The sequence below is a fragment of the Amaranthus tricolor genome, chromosome 9, assembly GCF_026212465.1.
Source record: "Amaranthus tricolor cultivar Red isolate AtriRed21 chromosome 9, ASM2621246v1, whole genome shotgun sequence".
NCBI classification, from domain to species: Eukaryota; Viridiplantae; Streptophyta; class Magnoliopsida; order Caryophyllales; family Amaranthaceae; genus Amaranthus; species Amaranthus tricolor.
The window spans coordinates 5,081,654-5,101,653 of record NC_080055.1 but is presented as its reverse complement, the minus strand read 5'-3'; the positions used below and the strand labels follow the sequence as shown (position 1 = coordinate 5,101,653).

At 30.9% G+C, this 20,000-nt stretch overlaps 1 protein-coding gene across 1 annotated transcript in view; it reads right to left on the bottom strand.

Moving 5' to 3' along the window:
* The window catches only part of LOC130823200 (protein MRG1-like), a gene marked incomplete at its 5' end in the record, with an annotated part of 11,498 nt that extends 3,192 nt beyond the window's left edge, over positions 1-8,306 (bottom strand). Inside the window, 5 exons of the mRNA XM_057687833.1 lie at positions 1-3; positions 2,250-2,329; positions 5,149-5,250; positions 5,930-5,962; positions 8,265-8,306. The exon at positions 1-3 is cut by the window's left edge and continues 167 nt beyond it. Coding sequence (XP_057543816.1) covers positions 1-3; positions 2,250-2,329; positions 5,149-5,250; positions 5,930-5,962; positions 8,265-8,306 — 260 coding nt within the window. The remainder of the gene's footprint in view (positions 4-2,249; positions 2,330-5,148; positions 5,251-5,929; positions 5,963-8,264) is intronic.
* Between the last annotated feature and the right edge of the window lie 11,694 nt (positions 8,307-20,000).

The following is a 20,000-nucleotide window of genomic DNA, read 5'->3' as shown; positions in this document are numbered from 1 at the left end:
ATCCTGCCCGAAAAAAAATTTGTGAATGAAGTAACTACACTGATGAAGCACTTAATAATTGATAAACCATCTGCAAGCAATACAAAATCCATAACATCACTAAAACTGGACATACGAAGACCAAGGTCACCATGAAGTGCTTAAACTACATTAGACAATTAAATTGCAGAGGACATCCATGTATTTGTCCCTAAATACTAGTACATGTTGACATAGTGGAACTGACATGTAAAAATAGCAAAAAAAAGGTATTATATGTTTCAAATCCTTGAGTCAAGTGTTCACTGCCTCCTCGCATTATTAAATTTGGTTGTGTTGAGTCAAGAACACCTTTACATTCTCATTTTTCTCATTCAATCATACACTGAACCTATTCATACGGATCATATACCAATAATTATCCAAGAGTCTGTTCTTTCAATTGCAAAATGCAGCTAAATCTGACTCTTACAAGTAGATGTTTAAATAAAGTGTCTTGTGCACTTTTCCCTCAATCATGCCTACTTAGAAACTCCCAAACAAGTTGACTCAAACTATTCACTTCACCTCAAGCACCCATGTAACATCCTTGATAATCTAACCTCGATATGAATACAAACTTGTTTTAGGATCAAAACTTGGATAATTTTCATAAATAGAAATCTGATACGAAAGTAAGCAAAATATTTTCTAGTCAAGCATGCTTATCTACAGAATAACTAAGTATACAATTGTACTGCAAATAAAAAAAAAGGAAAGTGGACGTAGTTGGTATAGGAAGCACCATCAAATTCCGGTAAAGCAATCTGTTACAACACTTCCTTTCCTTGCCTTAGCTCAAGTCCCCAACACTAACATCTTAATCCAATGGAAATTTTGTTTTCCATCTTGAACAAGCTTGCCTTCTGCCGTGCCATATTTACCACAACTTTAAAACATAAGTTACTAATTTTGAAGGGATAAGAAGTCACAAACTAATTTCAAAAATTCAAAAACAAAAAAAAAAAAAATTTCTCCTTCTCTATTTTAGGAAACAAAGCAATGAATTTTTAAAAATATATACATAAAAAGTTCAAGCAGCAAGCAGGATAATGATACCAGGCAAACTTTCCATATGTGAATTGTAACGATTTCACCATCTAAATTAGGTTTAATTTTCTTATTTTGAACTATGAACCTCACTTGAGGCTTGGATTCTCGACAAGACAAGTTCAACATAGGGGTCTAACTTGCCCATAACCTTTAATGATACCATAGTCTATAAGGGTTTTAACAATTCTTTCTATCCATATTATTCGAAGAGGGGTAACTTATGCCAAGTTGACAAAAGTAGGCTTAAAGTTGGAATGCAAATCCTTGAAATTGAATACAAGGATAAATTAAGATGCTGGAGGATATAGAACACAAGCCTGAAGAATCAGTTTCCAAATAAAACATCAACTTCCAAATGGGGCAACACATCCAAAATCCAAATCCAGACACTGAAATGTAAAATGGAGGCAGAGACATAATCTATTCTTGAATGCTGGCCTCAAAAAGTCTATGGTTCACAAGGCTTTATTGCAATCACTTAAAGTTGTAATAAATCACTTAAAGCTATACCCAATGCCCAAATCCTATCTTTCACGCATCCACACATTGCAGCATCATTGTATGGGCCTAATGAATCAAATCCCTAGGTTCTGTATTGCATATGAAAAGGGAACTAGCCAAGTCAGCACCAGGCACTTAGCAATGAGCTAAGCATTTCAAGACCCAACCTCTAGTTTATTGAATGGCCTATTTTACCATATCTCTAATTGAATGGCTGTCACAAACATGAAAAAAAAAAGATTTCACGAGAGAGTTCTTCTACTTTCGAATGTGAAAAGAGAAAGGTTCAACTTGTGAGATAATAGTAGATAGTCTGAAAGTGGGCCTTCAGGAGCTGGGGAAAGCAATCGCTGTCACTTTTCATACCCTAGCTTTTAACACTAACGATGCCAAATAGGCAAAATGCTCAAAATAATTCGACATTTAAGCATATGTGTCACTTAAAATTCATGTATCATTTCAGATTTAGAATCCCGATTTTAACAACTTTGTAGAGTAGTAATGAATGTTCCACATTAAGGCATGTTTTCCTTTTCTCAACAATCTTTTGGATATCAATACACTCACATGTGGAATATAATGTATGCATTTAAAAGAAAGAGTCATATGCAGCAAAAAAAATGATCATACAAGGAAAAACAAAATGACTCATGAAAGTTAGGCCCTGAACAATTTACTTGCAATCTTTTCTTGTTCGATATTCAAGATACTTCTTCAACACATCATCTACATTTGGGGAGCAAGGTAGTTTGACAAGCTGCAGGGAAAATTTTTTAGAATAGAACTTAGTATGTTTAAATAAACAACAGGACTCTTAGATATTTTGAACACTCAACAGGTAGGGCAAACAAAAAACGTTGACACTGGTCATAATAAACCACCATGACATATAAGATGTAATGCTACATTATATTGCAAAGAAAACCTACCAAAATAAACACATCGCACATGGAACCACTAATGGACCTAAAGATTCAACAAGAATAGTACAGAAATGGATGCATCTGTAACATAACACATAAGAAAGAGCAACTATCTGCAAATCAAGGATCGCAAAAGCACTTAGAAAATGATTGAATTCAGATGTAGTAATCCGAAATCAAACAGAAATTGTGTTGATCAGGTGAAGACTAGATCAATGAAAAAAAATTCATAATTTACAGGATAAAAATAAATTCTCCTTATCATGGACTATTTCGTAAGAGAAGTCAGAAGCTCAACTATAGTCTCATATTCTTCAATGCTCTAACCACGATATCAGGCATCACAATATAATGTATGTGGTTGAGTCATTGAGATTTGTTCCTTGATCTTAGAGCCACTGATATCAAATCGAAACCCAAATCAAATGGACTATGTGGCCCAAAGGAAATGTTTTAGAAAACCTTCAATCCACTCGCCCACCAAAAAAGAAAGAAAAAGTCTCTCATTCGATATGTTCCGGGAATATTATCATGTATCGTGTCATCTACAGGCACCCTCAAAATAAAGATCCAAACTCTAGAAAGAATTTTAATAACTCTTTCCTACCTCTTGTTGCGTGGGAAATAAGAAATTACCAAACTCAATAACTTATATTAATGTTACAATTTAAGCTTTGCCTTTATAAATGTACGTACTAGCCTTACCCTTAACATTAACAAAGAAACTATTCCTAGTTTGCCAATTAGAACTAGGGGTGTAACTAATTTGGTGAAAAACCGATCACCAAACCAAACCAAACCAAACCGAATAAGCAATTTGATTGGATATATTTTTAATATGGTTTGGTTTGTTCTGAATATGTAATGTAATCGGTGTTCAGTTCAATTTGGGTTTTGGCCCACTTAAACCGAAATCATCGAAATATGCCCAATCCCATTAGACATTTTGTAAGTCCATAAGCTGAAAAATAAACCGTAGTAGGCTAGTAGTAGCTGCCAACTAATATATCCCAAATAAACCCTAATTTTCGTTCTCCCTCCCTCTTTTGTGTGCCTCCCTCAGTTGCTCTCAAAATTCCCAAATCTGCCTCCTTCTCCCTCTCCATCTTCGTCTCTTTAATCAAATCTCCATGGAAGGTCAAAGGTTAATCTCCATTATTTTCTCTCTTTTATTTTATTTAATTTCGTTTATTGTTAGATTTTTCTATGAATTTGATTTGATTATTGTTTTCTTTTGTTTTCGATCTCCATTTTCGATTATTCTATGTTTATTGTTGGATTTGTTTTCTGTTTTTTTTTGTTAGATTTTTGATTTGAATTTGATTTGCTATTGTTTTCTTTTGCTTTCGTTTACTTTCTTTTATTTTCGTTTATAGATTATTTTTGGTATTATTTTTCATGTTTTTGTTGATTTTTTTATATAGATTATTTTTGTTTATCTTTGATTATTTTAATGTTCTAGATTTGATTATTACATTTTTGATTATTTTCGTTTATTACATTTTCATTTATAGATTATTTTAGGTATAATTTTTCATGTTTTTATTGGTTGTTTTTTTTTTTAGATTCGATTATTTTTGATCATTTTTCGATTTGATAATATAACATTTTTGATGTTATAAATTATTAATTTCTTTTTTTTGTTTTTTTTGTTTTACTAGTCTTGAGTAAAATGGTGTTGGAGGATTTCGGTGCTGATGGCTCAACATATCCCAACACCATTGAAATTGAAGATTGATTGGAAGCTAACGTTGATGTCGGTAGATTTAGATGCTTCTTTGGAGATTAATGTTCATGTTTGATGTTGTAATGAACTACTTATGTAATTTGTTCGTTTATTTTAAGTTGTTTTGAATGTTTAATGAACTCTTAGAAGTTGTTGTAATGAACTAAATAGTGTTGGAGGATTTCGGTGATGATGGCAATTCGGGGCAATTTGATGTAATGCGCTGCAGTTTGGATTGATATTTTAAATTTTGCTTTTGTTCAATATGGATTATAATAAATATGATTTGGATTTGGATTGAAAAAACTAACACCGAATTTAATTTGGTTTGATTTGGATTTGTTTATAATCGAAACCAAACATTGAACTTTCACCCCTAATTAGAACAACTAAAATAGTTGCAACAATTGATTGCCCTCAAATAAGAAAGAGAAATACTGATGAATCATAGGTTGACCTAGTACTTGAAGACTTTCCCTTTCATCCTTATGACAAGGGTTTAATTCTCACCCCCTACAAGAAGAACTAATTTCCCTTTCCCCTTCCCTGTATGGTATCCCTATAAAACAAAATAAAAAAGAAAGAGCAATACCAACTAAATCTCCCCATGATCAGTGACAAAATAATTCTCTCCCCTAATAACACCAACAAACGTTGAACTAGTTAGGCTCAAACAACATCCGTAGAAAGAGTAATGACAAAAATGAAAGTGCGAAGAAGAAAAGAACAAAGGCAACCAACAGTGAAAACACAACAGTGACTAACCGATTGAATTAGGTGCTCCAAAATTTATTCTAGAAAAAGGTTCTTTGCTCAATTATAGAATTTTTACATCATTCATATTCTTATATACAACCAATTACTATAAACACCTCAAAAAAGAGTGAATGTATGAATGGATGAATCATTGCTTTTATGTCTTCATACCTGGTCCTTCTGTGTAACAAACTCCCAATCATCAACTAATTGCTTCTTCAATGTCGATGGCATCTGGATCTTCACGATTTTATCAGCATCAACACTTTGCTTCTGAAAAATAAGAAAATATCCATCAACTGCAAATACAAGCCTTGCTTAACATTTAAAATGGAACTCAGGCAAAATCTTCCATTCAAACATCTAAATAAATTTGTTTGTGTGAAAATGTGATTTACTAGAAAAAGGAAATAAGCCGAACATGTAAAAGTTGATATTAAAATTATAATAACATATGTAAGGAAGCAACATATATCTCAATCATTCACAAACTGCGCAATATAAAATAAGGCAAAAAAATGATAGCAAAGTTTCATTCAAGAATCATAAATTTATGGGTTTAAAAGCTAGGTTCGCAAGGTGGTTAATAGTGAATGCATGTGAGTATTCAATTTCATTGCAAGAAAAGCTATATGAATCAAAACAAAAGCACAAAAAATACAACTTGATAAGGGGGGGGGGGAATGTATGTCTGAAGATATTAGTAAAAGGGTTAATTTAAGCAATGGGTTTATCAATAGTTAATTTTCAGTACAAAGAATAGGACAACTAAATAACAGGAAGGACCAAGCCCAAGAGCACGAGTATCTGTGAAAATGCCAAAACACCGTAAAGAGTGGAACCTTTATAATACATTATCCTGATGCCGCTACGGAAATTCTAAGATTAAGAGCTAAAAGTCAAAAAATCAAAATTTCAAATATGCAAATTGATCGTTTAGATGGAAACAAACCTCATCACTTTTTTGCTTCTTCCCTTTTGTCACTGCATTGAATTGTAAATAAAACGAGATTATGATAACAGATATTCACATCACAACTCTCAAGACATCATGTATAAAAATGGCTCTTTACAAGGATTATATTGTGATCATATCACAACCCTACAAGTTACAATTAATAGAAACTTGAATAGTATAAGCATTAAAACTAGAATTAAAAAAAAGGTCCACAGGAAAATAGAATTTCTCAATAGAAATGCAAATACTTTTCTTAGTCCTCACTTAGCTCGTGCGCCTATGGCCCCTTTCAATCAAATCTAGTTTATTGAATGGCCTATTTTACCATATCTCTAATTGAATGGCTGTCACAAACATGAAAAAAAAGATTTCACGAGAGAGTTCTTCTACTTTCGAATGTGAAAAGAGAAAGGTTCAACTTGTGAGATAATAGTAGATAGTCTGAAAGTGGGCCTTCAGGAGCTGGGGAAAGCAATCGCTGTCACTTTTCATACCCTAGCTTTTAACACTAACGATGCCAAATAGGCAAAATGCTCAAAATAATTCGACATTTAAGCATATGTGTCACTTAAAATTCATGTATCATTTCAGATTTAGAATCCCGATTTTAACAACTTTGTAGAGTAGTAATGAATGTTCCACATTAAGGCATGTTTTCCTTTTCTCAACAATCTTTTGGATATCAATACACTCACATGTGGAATATAATGTATGCATTTAAAAGAAAGAGTCATATGCAGCAAAAAAAATGATCATACAAGGAAAAACAAAATGACTCATGAAAGTTAGGCCCTGAACAATTTACTTGCAATCTTTTCTTGTTTGATATTCAAGATACTTCTTCAACACATCATCTACATTTGGGGAGCAAGGTAGTTTGACAAGCTGCAGGGAAATTTTTTTAGAATAGAACTTAGTATGTTTAAATAAACAACAGGACTCTTAGATATTTTGAACACTCAACAGGAAGGGCAAACAAAAAACGTTGACACTGGTCATAATAAATCACCATGACATATAAGATGTAATGCTACATTATATTGCAAAGAAAACCTACCAAAATAAACACATCGCACATGGAACCACTAGTGGACCTAAAGATTCAACAAGAATAGTACAGAAATGGATGCATCTGTAACATAACACATAAGAAAGAGCAACTATCTGCAAATCAAGGATCGCAAAAGCACTTAGAAAATGATTGAATTCAGATGTAGTAATCCGAAATCAAACAGAAATTGTGTTGATCAGGTGAAGACTAGATCAATGAAAAAAAATTCATAATTTACAGGATAAAAATAAATTCTCCTTATCATGGACTATTTCGTAAGAGAAGTCAGAAGCTCAACTATAGTCTCATATTCTTCAATGCTCTAACCACGATATCAGGCATCACAATATAATGTATGTGGTTGAGTCATTGAGATTTGTTCCTTGATCTTAGAGCCACTGATATCAAATCGAAACCCAAATCAAATGGACTATGTGGCCCAAAGGAAATGTTTTAGAAAACCTTCAATCCACTCGCCCACCAAAAAAGAAAGAAAAAGTCTCTCATTCGATATGTTCCGGGAATATTATCATGTATCGTGTCATCTACAGGCACCCTCAAAATAAAGATCCAAACTCTAGAAAGAATTTTAATAACTCTTTCCTACCTCTTGTTGCGTGGGAAATAAGAAATTACCAAACTCAATAACTTATATTAATGTTACAATTTAAGCTTTGCCTTTATAAATGTACGTACTAGCCTTACCCTTAACATTAACAAAGAAACTATTCCTAGTTTGCCAATTAGAACTAGGGGTGTAACTAATTTGGTGAAAAACCGATCACCAAACCAAACCAAACCAAACCGAATAAGCAATTTGATTGGATATATTTTTAATATGGTTTGGTTTGTTCTGAATATGTAATGTAATCGGTGTTCAGTTCAATTTGGGTTTTGGCCCACTTAAACCGAAATCATCGAAATATGCCCAATCCCATTAGACATTTTGTAAGTCCATAAGCTGAAAAATAAACCGTAGTAGGCTAGTAGTAGCTGCCAACTAATATATCCCAAATAAACCCTAATTTTCGTTCTCCCTCCCTCTTTTGTGTGCCTCCCTCAGTTGCTCTCAAAATTCCCAAATCTGCCTCCTTCTCCCTCTCCATCTTCGTCTCTTTAATCAAATCTCCATGGAAGGTCAAAGGTTAATCTCCATTATTTTCTCTCTTTTATTTTATTTAATTTCGTTTATTGTTAGATTTTTCTATGAATTTGATTTGATTATTGTTTTCTTTTGTTTTCGATCTCCATTTTCGATTATTCTATGTTTATTGTTGGATTTGTTTTCTGTTTTTTTTTGTTAGATTTTTGATTTGAATTTGATTTGCTATTGTTTTCTTTTGCTTTCGTTTACTTTCTTTTATTTTCGTTTATAGATTATTTTTGGTATTATTTTTCATGTTTTTGTTGATTTTTTTATATAGATTATTTTTGTTTATCTTTGATTATTTTAATGTTCTAGATTTGATTATTACATTTTTGATTATTTTCGTTTATTACATTTTCATTTATAGATTATTTTAGGTATAATTTTTCATGTTTTTATTGGTTGTTTTTTTTTTTAGATTCGATTATTTTTGATCATTTTTCGATTTGATAATATAACATTTTTGATGTTATAAATTATTAATTTCTTTTTTTTGTTTTTTTTGTTTTACTAGTCTTGAGTAAAATGGTGTTGGAGGATTTCGGTGCTGATGGCTCAACATATCCCAACACCATTGAAATTGAAGATTGATTGGAAGCTAACGTTGATGTCGGTAGATTTAGATGCTTCTTTGGAGATTAATGTTCATGTTTGATGTTGTAATGAACTACTTATGTAATTTGTTCGTTTATTTTAAGTTGTTTTGAATGTTTAATGAACTCTTAGAAGTTGTTGTAATGAACTAAATAGTGTTGGAGGATTTCGGTGATGATGGCAATTCGGGGCAATTTGATGTAATGCGCTGCAGTTTGGATTGATATTTTAAATTTTGCTTTTGTTCAATATGGATTATAATAAATATGATTTGGATTTGGATTGAAAAAACTAACACCGAATTTAATTTGGTTTGATTTGGATTTGTTTATAATCGAAACCAAACATTGAACTTTCACCCCTAATTAGAACAACTAAAATAGTTGCAACAATTGATTGCCCTCAAATAAGAAAGAGAAATAATGATGAATCATAGGTTGACCTAGTACTTGAAGACTTTCCCTTTCATCCTTATGACAAGGGTTTAATTCTCACCCCCTACAAGAAGAACTAATTTCCCTTTCCCCTTCCCTGTATGGTATCCCTATAAAACAAAATTAAAAAGAAAGAGCAATACCAACTAAATCTCCCCATGATCAGTGACAAAATAATTCTCTCCCCTAATAACACCAACAAACGTTGAACTAGTTAGGCTCAAACAACATCCGTAGAAAGAGTAATGACAAAAATGAAAGTGCGAAGAAGAAAAGAACAAAGGCAACCAACAGTGAAAACACAACAGTGACTAACCGATTGAATTAGGTGCTCCAAAATTTATTCTAGAAAAAGGTTCTTTGCTCAATTATAGAATTTTTACATCATTCATATTCTTATATACAACCAATTACTATAAACACCTCAAAAAAGAGTGAATGTATGAATGGATGAATCATTGCTTTTATGTCTTCATACCTGGTCCTTCTGTGTAACAAACTCCCAATCATCAACTAATTGCTTCTTCAATGTCGATGGCATCTGGATCTTCACGATTTTATCAGCATCAACACTTTGCTTCTGAAAAATAAGAAAATATCCATCAACTGCAAATACAAGCCTTGCTTAACATTTAAAATGGAACTCAGGCAAAATCTTCCATTCAAACATCTAAATAAATTTGTTTGTGTGAAAATGTGATTTACTAGAAAAAGGAAATAAGCCGAACATGTAAAAGTTGATATTAAAATTATAATAACATATGTAAGGAAGCAACATATATCTCAATCATTCACAAACTGCGCAATATAAAATAAGGCAAAAAAATGATAGCAAAGTTTCATTCAAGAATCATAAATTTATGGGTTTAAAAGCTAGGTTCGCAAGGTGGTTAATAGTGAATGCATGTGAGTATTCAATTTCATTGCAAGAAAAGCTATATGAATCAAAACAAAAGCACAAAAAATACAACTTGATAAGGGGGGGGGGAATGTATGTCTGAAGATATTAGTAAAAGGGTTAATTTAAGCAATGGGTTTATCAATAGTTAATTTTCAGTACAAAGAATAGGACAACTAAATAACAGGAAGGACCAAGCCCAAGAGCACGAGTATCTGTGAAAATGCCAAAACACCGTAAAGAGTGGAACCTTTATAATACATTATCCTGATGCCGCTACGGAAATTCTAAGATTAAGAGCTAAAAGTCAAAAAATCAAAATTTCAAATATGCAAATTGATCGTTTAGATGGAAACAAACCTCATCACTTTTTTGCTTCTTCCCTTTTGTCACTGCATTGAATTGTAAATAAAACGAGATTATGATAACAGATATTCACATCACAACTCTCAAGACATCATGTATAAAAATGGCTCTTTACAAGGATTATATTGTGATCATATCACAACCCTACAAGTTACAATTAATAGAAACTTGAATAGTATAAGCATTAAAACTAGAATTAAAAAAAAAGTCCACAGGAAAATAGAATTTCTCAATAGAAATGCAAATACTTTTCTTAGTCCTCACTTAGCTCGTGCGCCTATGGCCCCTTTCAATCAAATCTAGTTTATTGAATGGCCTATTTTACCATATCTCTAATTGAATGGCTGTCACAAACATGAACAAAAAGATTTCACGAGAGAGTTCTTCTACTTTCGAATGTGAAAAGAGAAAGGTTCAACTTGTGAGATAATAGTAGATAGTCTGAAAGTGGGCCTTCAGGAGCTGGGGAAAGCAATCGCTGTCACTTTTCATACCCTAGCTTTTAACACTAACGATGCCAAATAGGCAAAATGCTCAAAATAATTCGACATTTAAGCATATGTGTCACTTAAAATTCATGTATCATTTCAGATTTAGAATCCCGATTTTAACAACTTTGTAGAGTAGTAATGAATGTTCCACATTAAGGCATGTTTTCCTTTTCTCAACAATCTTTTGGATATCAATACACTCACATGTGGAATATAATGTATGCATTTAAAAGAAAGAGTCATACGCAGCAAAAAAAATGATCATACAAGGAAAAACAAAATGACTCATGAAAGTTAGGCCCTGAACAATTTACTTGCAATCTTTTCTTGTTCGATATTCAAGATACTTCTTCAACACATCATCTACATTTGGGGAGCAAGGTAGTTTGACAAGCTGCAGGGAAATTTTTTTAGAATAGAACTTAGTATGTTTAAATAAACAACAGGACTCTTAGATATTTTGAACACTCAACAGGAAGGGCAAACAAAAAACGTTGACACTGGTCATAATAAACCACCATGACATATAAGATGTAATGCTACATTATATTGCAAAGAAAACCTACCAAAATAAACACATCGCACATGGAACCACTAGTGGACCTAAAGATTCAACAAGAATAGTACAGAAATGGATGCATCTGTAACATAACACATAAGAAAGAGCAACTATCTGCAAATCAAGGATCGCAAAAGCACTTAGAAAATGATTGAATTCAGATGTAGTAATCCGAAATCAAACAGAAATTGTGTTGATCAGGTGAAGACTAGATCAATGAAAAAAAATTCATAATTTACAGGATAAAAATAAATTCTCCTTATCATGGACTATTTCGTAAGAGAAGTCAGAAGCTCAACTATAGTCTCATATTCTTCAATGCTCTAACCACGATATCAGGCATCACAATATAATGTATGTGGTTGGGTCATTGAGATTTGTTCCTTGATCTTAGAGCCACTGATATCAAATCGAAACCCAAATCAAATGGACTATGTGGCCCAAAGGAAATGTTTTAGAAAACCTTCAATCCACTCGCCCACCAAAAAAGAAAGAAAAAGTCTCTCATTCGATATGTTCCGGGAATATTATCATGTATCGTGTCATCTACAGGCACCCTCAAAATAAAGATCCAAACTCTAGAAAGAATTTTAATAACTCTTTCCTACCTCTTGTTGCGTGGGAAATAAGAAATTACCAAACTCAATAACTTATATTAATGTTACAATTTAAGCTTTGCCTTTATAAATGTACGTACTAGCCTTACCCTTAACATTAACAAAGAAACTATTCCTAGTTTGCCAATTAGAACTAGGGGTGTAACTAATTTGGTGAAAAACCGATCACCAAACCAAACCAAACCAAACCGAATAAGCAATTTGATTGGATATATTTTTAATATGGTTTGGTTTGTTCTGAATATGTAATGTAATCGGTGTTTAGTTCAATTTGGGTTTTGGCCCACTTAAACCGAAATCATCGAAATATGCCCAATCCCATTAGACATTTTGTAAGTCCATAAGCTGAAAAATAAACCGTAGTAGGCTAGTAGTAGCTGCCAACTAATATATCCCAAATAAACCCTAATTTTCGTTCTCCCTCCCTCTTTTGTGTGCCTCCCTCAGTTGCTCTCAAAATTCCCAAATCTGCCTCCTTCTCCCTCTCCATCTTCGTCTCTTTAATCAAATCTCCATGGAAGGTCAAAGGTTAATCTCCATTATTTTCTCTCTTTTATTTTATTTAATTTCGTTTATTGTTAGATTTTTCTATGAATTTGATTTGATTATTGTTTTCTTTTGTTTTCGATCTCCATTTTCGATTATTCTATGTTTATTGTTGGATTTGTTTTCTGTTTTTTTTTGTTAGATTTTTGATTTGAATTTGATTTGCTATTGTTTTCTTTTGCTTTCGTTTACTTTCTTTTATTTTCGTTTATAGATTATTTTTGGTATTATTTTTCATGTTTTTGTTGATTTTTTTATATAGATTATTTTTGTTTATCTTTGATTATTTTAATGTTCTAGATTTGATTATTACATTTTTGATTATTTTCGTTTATTACATTTTCATTTATAGATTATTTTAGGTATAATTTTTCATGTTTTTATTGGTTGTTTTTTTTTAGATTCGATTATTTTTGATCATTTTTCGATTTGATAATATAACATTTTTGATGTTATAAATTATTAATTTCTTTTTTTTGTTTTTTTTTGTTTTACTAGTCTTGAGTAAAATGGTGTTGGAGGATTTCGGTGCTGATGGCTCAACATATCCCAACACCATTGAAATTGAAGATTGATTGGAAGCTAACGTTGATGTCGGTAGATTTAGATGCTTCTTTGGAGATTAATGTTCATGTTTGATGTTGTAATGAACTATTTATGTAATTTGTTCGTTTATTTTAAGTTGTTTTGAATGTTTAATGAACTCTTAGAAGTTGTTGTAATGAACTAAATAGTGTTGGAGGATTTCGGTGATGATGGCAATTCGGTGCAATTTGATGTAATGCGCTGCAGTTTGGATTGATATTTTAAATTTTGCTTTTGTTCAATATGGATTATAATAAATATGATTTGGGTTTGGATTGAAAAAACTAACACCGAATTTAATTTGGTTTGATTTGGATTTGTTTATAATCGAAACCAAACATTGAACTTTCACCCCTAATTAGAACAACTAAAATAGTTGCAACAATTGATTGCCCTCAAATAAGAAAGAGAAATACTGATGAATCATAGGTTGACCTAGTACTTGAAGACTTTCCCTTTCATCCTTATGACAAGGGTTTAATTCTCACCCCCTACAAGAAGAACTAATTTCCCTTTCCCCTTCCCTGTATGGTATCCCTATAAAACAAAATAAAAAAGAAAGAGCAATACCAACTAAATCTCCCCATGATCAGTGACAAAATAATTCTCTCCCCTAATAACACCAACAAACGTTGAACTAGTTAGGCTCAAACAACATCCGTAGAAAGAGTAATGACAAAAATGAAAGTGCGAAGAAGAAAAGAACAAAGGCAACCAACAGTGAAAACACAACAGTGACTAACCGATTGAATTAGGTGCTCCAAAATTTATTCTAGAAAAAGGTTCTTTGCTCAATTATAGAATTTTTACATCATTCATATTCTTATATACAACCAATTACTATAAACACCTCAAAAAAGAGTGAATGTATGAATGGATGAATCATTGCTTTTATGTCTTCATACCTGGTCCTTCTGTGTAACAAACTCCCAATCATCAACTAATTGCTTCTTCAATGTCGATGGCATCTGGATCTTCACGATTTTATCAGCATCAACACTTTGCTTCTGAAAAATAAGAAAATATCCATCAACTGCAAATACAAGCCTTGCTTAACATTGAAAATGGAACTCAGGCAAAATCTTCCATTCAAACATCTAAATAAATTTGTTTGTGTGAAAATGTGATTTACTAGAAAAAGGAAATAAGCCGAACATGTAAAAGTTGATATTAAAATTATAATAACATATGTAAGGAAGCAACATATATCTCAATCATTCACAAACTGCGCAATATAAAATAAGGCAAAAAAATGATAGCAAAGTTTCATTCAAGAATCATAAATTTATGGGTTTAAAAGCTAGGTTCGCAAGGTGGTTAATAGTGAATGCATGTGAGTATTCAATTTCATTGCAAGAAAAGCTATATGAATCAAAACAAAAGCACAAAAAATACAACTTGATAAGGGGGGGGGGAATGTATGTCTGAAGATATTAGTAAAAGGGTTAATTTAAGCAATGGGTTTATCAATAGTTAATTTTCAGTACAAAGAATAGGACAACTAAATAACAGGAAGGACCAAGCCCAAGAGCACGAGTATCTGTGAAAATGCCAAAACACCGTAAAGAGTGGAACCTTTATAATACATTATCCTGATGCCGCTACGGAAATTCTAAGATTAAGAGCTAAAAGTCAAAAAATCAAAATTTCAAATATGCAAATTGATCGTTTAGATGGAAACAAACCTCATCACTTTTTTGCTTCTTCCCTTTTGTCACTGCATTGAATTGTAAATAAAACGAGATTATGATAACAGATATTCACATCACAACTCTCAAGACATCATGTATAAAAATGGCTCTTTACAAGGATTATATTGTGATCATATCACAACCCTACAAGTTACAATTAATAGAAACTTGAATAGTATAAGCATTAAAACTAGAATTAAAAAAAAGGTCCACAGGAAAATAGAATTTCTCAATAGAAATGCAAATACTTTTCTTAGTCCTCACTTAGCTCGTGCGCCTATGGCCCCTTTCAATCAAATCTAGTTTATTGAATGGCCTATTTTACCATATCTCTAATTGAATGGCTGTCACAAACATGAAAAAAAAGATTTCACGAGAGAGTTCTTCTACTTTCGAATGTGAAAAGAGAAAGGTTCAACTTGTGAGATAATAGTAGATAGTCTGAAAGTGGGCCTTCAGGAGCTGGGGAAAGCAATCGCTGTCACTTTTCATACCTTAGCTTTTAACACTAACGATGCCAAATAGGCAAAATGCTCAAAATAATTCGACATTTAAGCATATGTGTCACTTAAAATTCATGTATCATTTCAGATTTAGAATCCCGATTTTAACAACTTTGTAGAGTAGTAATGAATGTTCCACATTAAGGCATGTTTTCCTTTTCTCAACAATCTTTTGGATATCAATACACTCACATGTGGAATATAATGTATGCATTTAAAAGAAAGAGTCATATGCAGCAAAAAAAATGATCATACAAGGAAAAACAAAATGACTCATGAAAGTTAGGCCCTGAACAATTTACTTGCAATTTTTTCTTGTTCGATATTCAAGATACTTCTTCAACACATCATCTACATTTGGGGAGCAAGGTAGTTTGACAAGCTGCAGGGAAATTTTTTTAGAATAGAACTTAGTATGTTTAAATAAACAACAGGACTCTTAGATATTTTGAACACTCAACAGGAAGGGCAAACAAAAAACGTTGACACTGGTCATAATAAACCACCATGACATATAAGATGTAATGCTACATTATATTGCAAAGAAAACCTACCAAAATAAACACATCGCACATGGAACCACTAGTGGACCTAAAGATTCAACAAGAATAGTACAGAAATGGATGCATCTGTAACATAACACATAAGAAAGAGCAACTATCTGCAAATCAAGGATCGCAAAAGCACTTAGAAAATGATTGAATTCAGATGTAGTAATCCGAAATCAAACAGAAATTGTGTTGATCAGGTGAAGACTAGATCAATGAAAAAAAATTCATAATTTACAGGATAAAAATAAATTCTCCTTATCATGGACTATTTCGTAAGAGAAGTCAGAAGCTCAACTATAGTCTCATATTCTTCAATGCTCTAACCACGATATCAGGCATCACAATATAATGTATGTGGTTGGGTCATTGAGATTTGTTCCTTGATCTTAGAGCCACTGATATCAAATCGAAACCCAAATCAAATGGACTATGTGGCCCAAAGGAAATGTTTTAGAAAACCTTCAATCCACTCGCCCACCAAAAAAGAAAGAAAAAGTCTCTCATTCGATATGTTCCGGGAATATTATCATGTATCGTGTCATCTACAGGCACCCTCAAAATAAAGATCCAAACTCTAGAAAGAATTTTAATAACTCTTTCCTACCTCTTGTTGCGTGGGAAATAAGAAATTACCAAACTCAATAACTTATATTAATGTTACAATTTAAGCTTTGCCTTTATAAATGTACGTACTAGCCTTACCCTTAACATTAACAAAGAAACTATTCCTAGTTTGCCAATTAGAACTAGGGGTGTAACTAATTTGGTGAAAAACCGATCACCAAACCAAACCAAACCAAACCGAATAAGCAATTTGATTGGATATATTTTTAATATGGTTTGGTTTGTTCTGAATATGTAATGTAATCGGTGTTTAGTTCAATTTGGGTTTTGGCCCACTTAAACCGAAATCATCGAAATATGCCCAATCGCATTAGACATTTTGTAAGTCCATAAGCTGAAAAATAAACCGTAGTAGGCTAGTAGTAGCTGCCAACTAATATATCCCAAATAAACCCTAATTTTCGTTCTCCCTCCCTCTTTTGTGTGCCTCCCTCAGTTGCTCTCAAAATTCCCAAATCTGCCTCCTTCTCCCTCTCCATCTTCGTCTCTTTAATCAAATCTCCATGGAAGGTCAAAGGTTAATCTCCATTATTTTCTCTCTTTTATTTTATTTAATTTCGTTTATTGTTAGATTTTTCTATGAATTTGATTTGATTATTGTTTTCTTTTGTTTTCGATCTCCATTTTCGATTATTCTATGTTTATTGTTGGATTTGTTTTCTGTTTTTTTTTGTTAGATTTTTGATTTGAATTTGATTTGCTATTGTTTTCTTTTGCTTTCGTTTACTTTCTTTTATTTTCGTTTATAGATTATTTTTGGTATTATTTTTCATGTTTTTGTTGATTTTTTTATATAGATTATTTTTGTTTATCTTTGATTATTTTAATGTTCTAGATTTGATTATTACATTTTTGATTATTTTCGTTTATTACATTTTCATTTATAGATTATTTTAGGTATAATTTTTCATGTTTTTATTGGTTGTTTTTTTTTTAGATTCGATTATTTTTGATCATTTTTCGATTTGATAATATAACATTTTTGATGTTATAAATTATTAATTTCTTTTTTTTGTTTTTTTTGTTTTACTAGTCTTGAGTAAAATGGTGTTGGAGGATTTCGGTGCTGATGGCTCAACATATCCCAACACCATTGAAATTGAAGATTGATTGGAAGCTAACGTTGATGTCGGTAGATTTAGATGCTTCTTTGGAGATTAATGTTCATGTTTGATGTTGTAATGAACTACTTATGTAATTTGTTCGTTTATTTTAAGTTGTTTTGAATGTTTAATGAACTCTTAGAAGTTGTTGTAATGAACTAAATAGTGTTGGAGGATTTCGGTGATGATGGCAATTCGGTGCAATTTGATGTAATGCGCTGCAGTTTGGATTGATATTTTAAATTTTGCTTTTGTTCAATATGGATTATAATAAATATGATTTGGATTTGGATTGAAAAAACTAACACCGAATTTAATTTGGTTTGATTTGGATTTGTTTATAATCGAAACCAAACATTGAACTTTCACCCCTAATTAGAACAACTAAAATAGTTGCAACAATTGATTGCCCTCAAATAAGAAAGAGAAATACTGATGAATCATAGGTTGACCTAGTACTTGAAGACTTTCCCTTTCATCCTTATGACAAGGGTTTAATTCTCACCCCCTACAAGAAGAACTAATTTCCCTTTCCCCTTCCCTGTATGGTATCCCTATAAAACAAAATAAAAAAGAAAGAGCAATACCAACTAAATCTCCCCATGATCAGTGACAAAATAATTCTCTCCCCTAATAACACCAACAAACGTTGAACTAGTTAGGCTCAAACAACATCCGTAGAAAGAGTAATGACAAAAATGAAAGTGCGAAGAAGAAAAGAACAAAGGCAACCAACAGTGAAAACACAACAGTGACTAACCGATTGAATTAGGTGCTCCAAAATTTATTCTAGAAAAAGGTTCTTTGCTCAATTATAGAATTTTTACATCATTCATATTCTTATATACAACCAATTACTATAAACACCTCAAAAAAGAGTGAATGTATGAATGGATGAATCATTGCTTTTATGTCTTCATACCTGGTCCTTCTGTGTAACAAACTCCCAATCATCAACTAATTGCTTCTTCAATGTCGATGGCATCTGGATCTTCACGATTTTATCAGCATCAACACTTTGCTTCTGAAAAATAAGAAAATATCCATCAACTGCAAATACAAGCCTTGCTTAACATTTAAAATGGAACTCAGGCAAAATCTTCCATTCAAACATCTAAATAAATTTGTTTGTGTGAAAATGTGATTTACTAGAAAAAGGAAATAAGCCGAACATGTAAAAGTTGATATTAAAATTATAATAACATATGTAAGGAAGCAACATATATCTCAATCATTCACAAACTGCGCAATATAAAATAAGGCAAAAAAATGATAGCAAAGTTTCATTCAAGAATCATAAATTTATGGGTTTAAAAGCTAGGTTCGCAAGGTGGTTAATAGTGAATGCATGTGAGTATTCAATTTCATTGCAAGAAAAGCTATATGAATCAAAACAAAAGCACAAAAAATACAACTTGATAAGGGGGGGGGGAATGTATGTCTGAAGATATATATATAAATACACACACACACACACACACACACACACACACACACACACATATATATATATATATATATATATATATATATATATATATATATATATATATATATATATATATATATATATATATATATATATATATATATATATATATATATATATATATATATATATATATATAATATATATATATATATATATTATATATATATATATATATATATATATATATATATATATATATATATATATATATATATATATATATATATATATATATATATATATATATATATATATATATAATATATATATATATATATATATATATATATATATATATATATATATAATATATATATATATATATATATATATATATATATATATATATATATATATATATATATATATATACATACATATATATATACATATATAATATATATACTATATATATATATATATATATATATATATAATATAAATATATATATATATATATATATTATATATAATATATATATATATATATATAATATATATATATATAATATATAAATATATATATATATATATAATTACATACTAACATATCATACATACATACATACATACATAATATACATACATACTATATAAATACATACATAACATACATATATACATATCATATTATCAATATATATATATATATATATATATATAAATATATATATATATATTATATATATATATATATATATATATATTATATATATATATATATATATATAGATTATATATATATATTTATATATATATATATATATATATATATTATATTATATATATATATATAATATATATATATATATA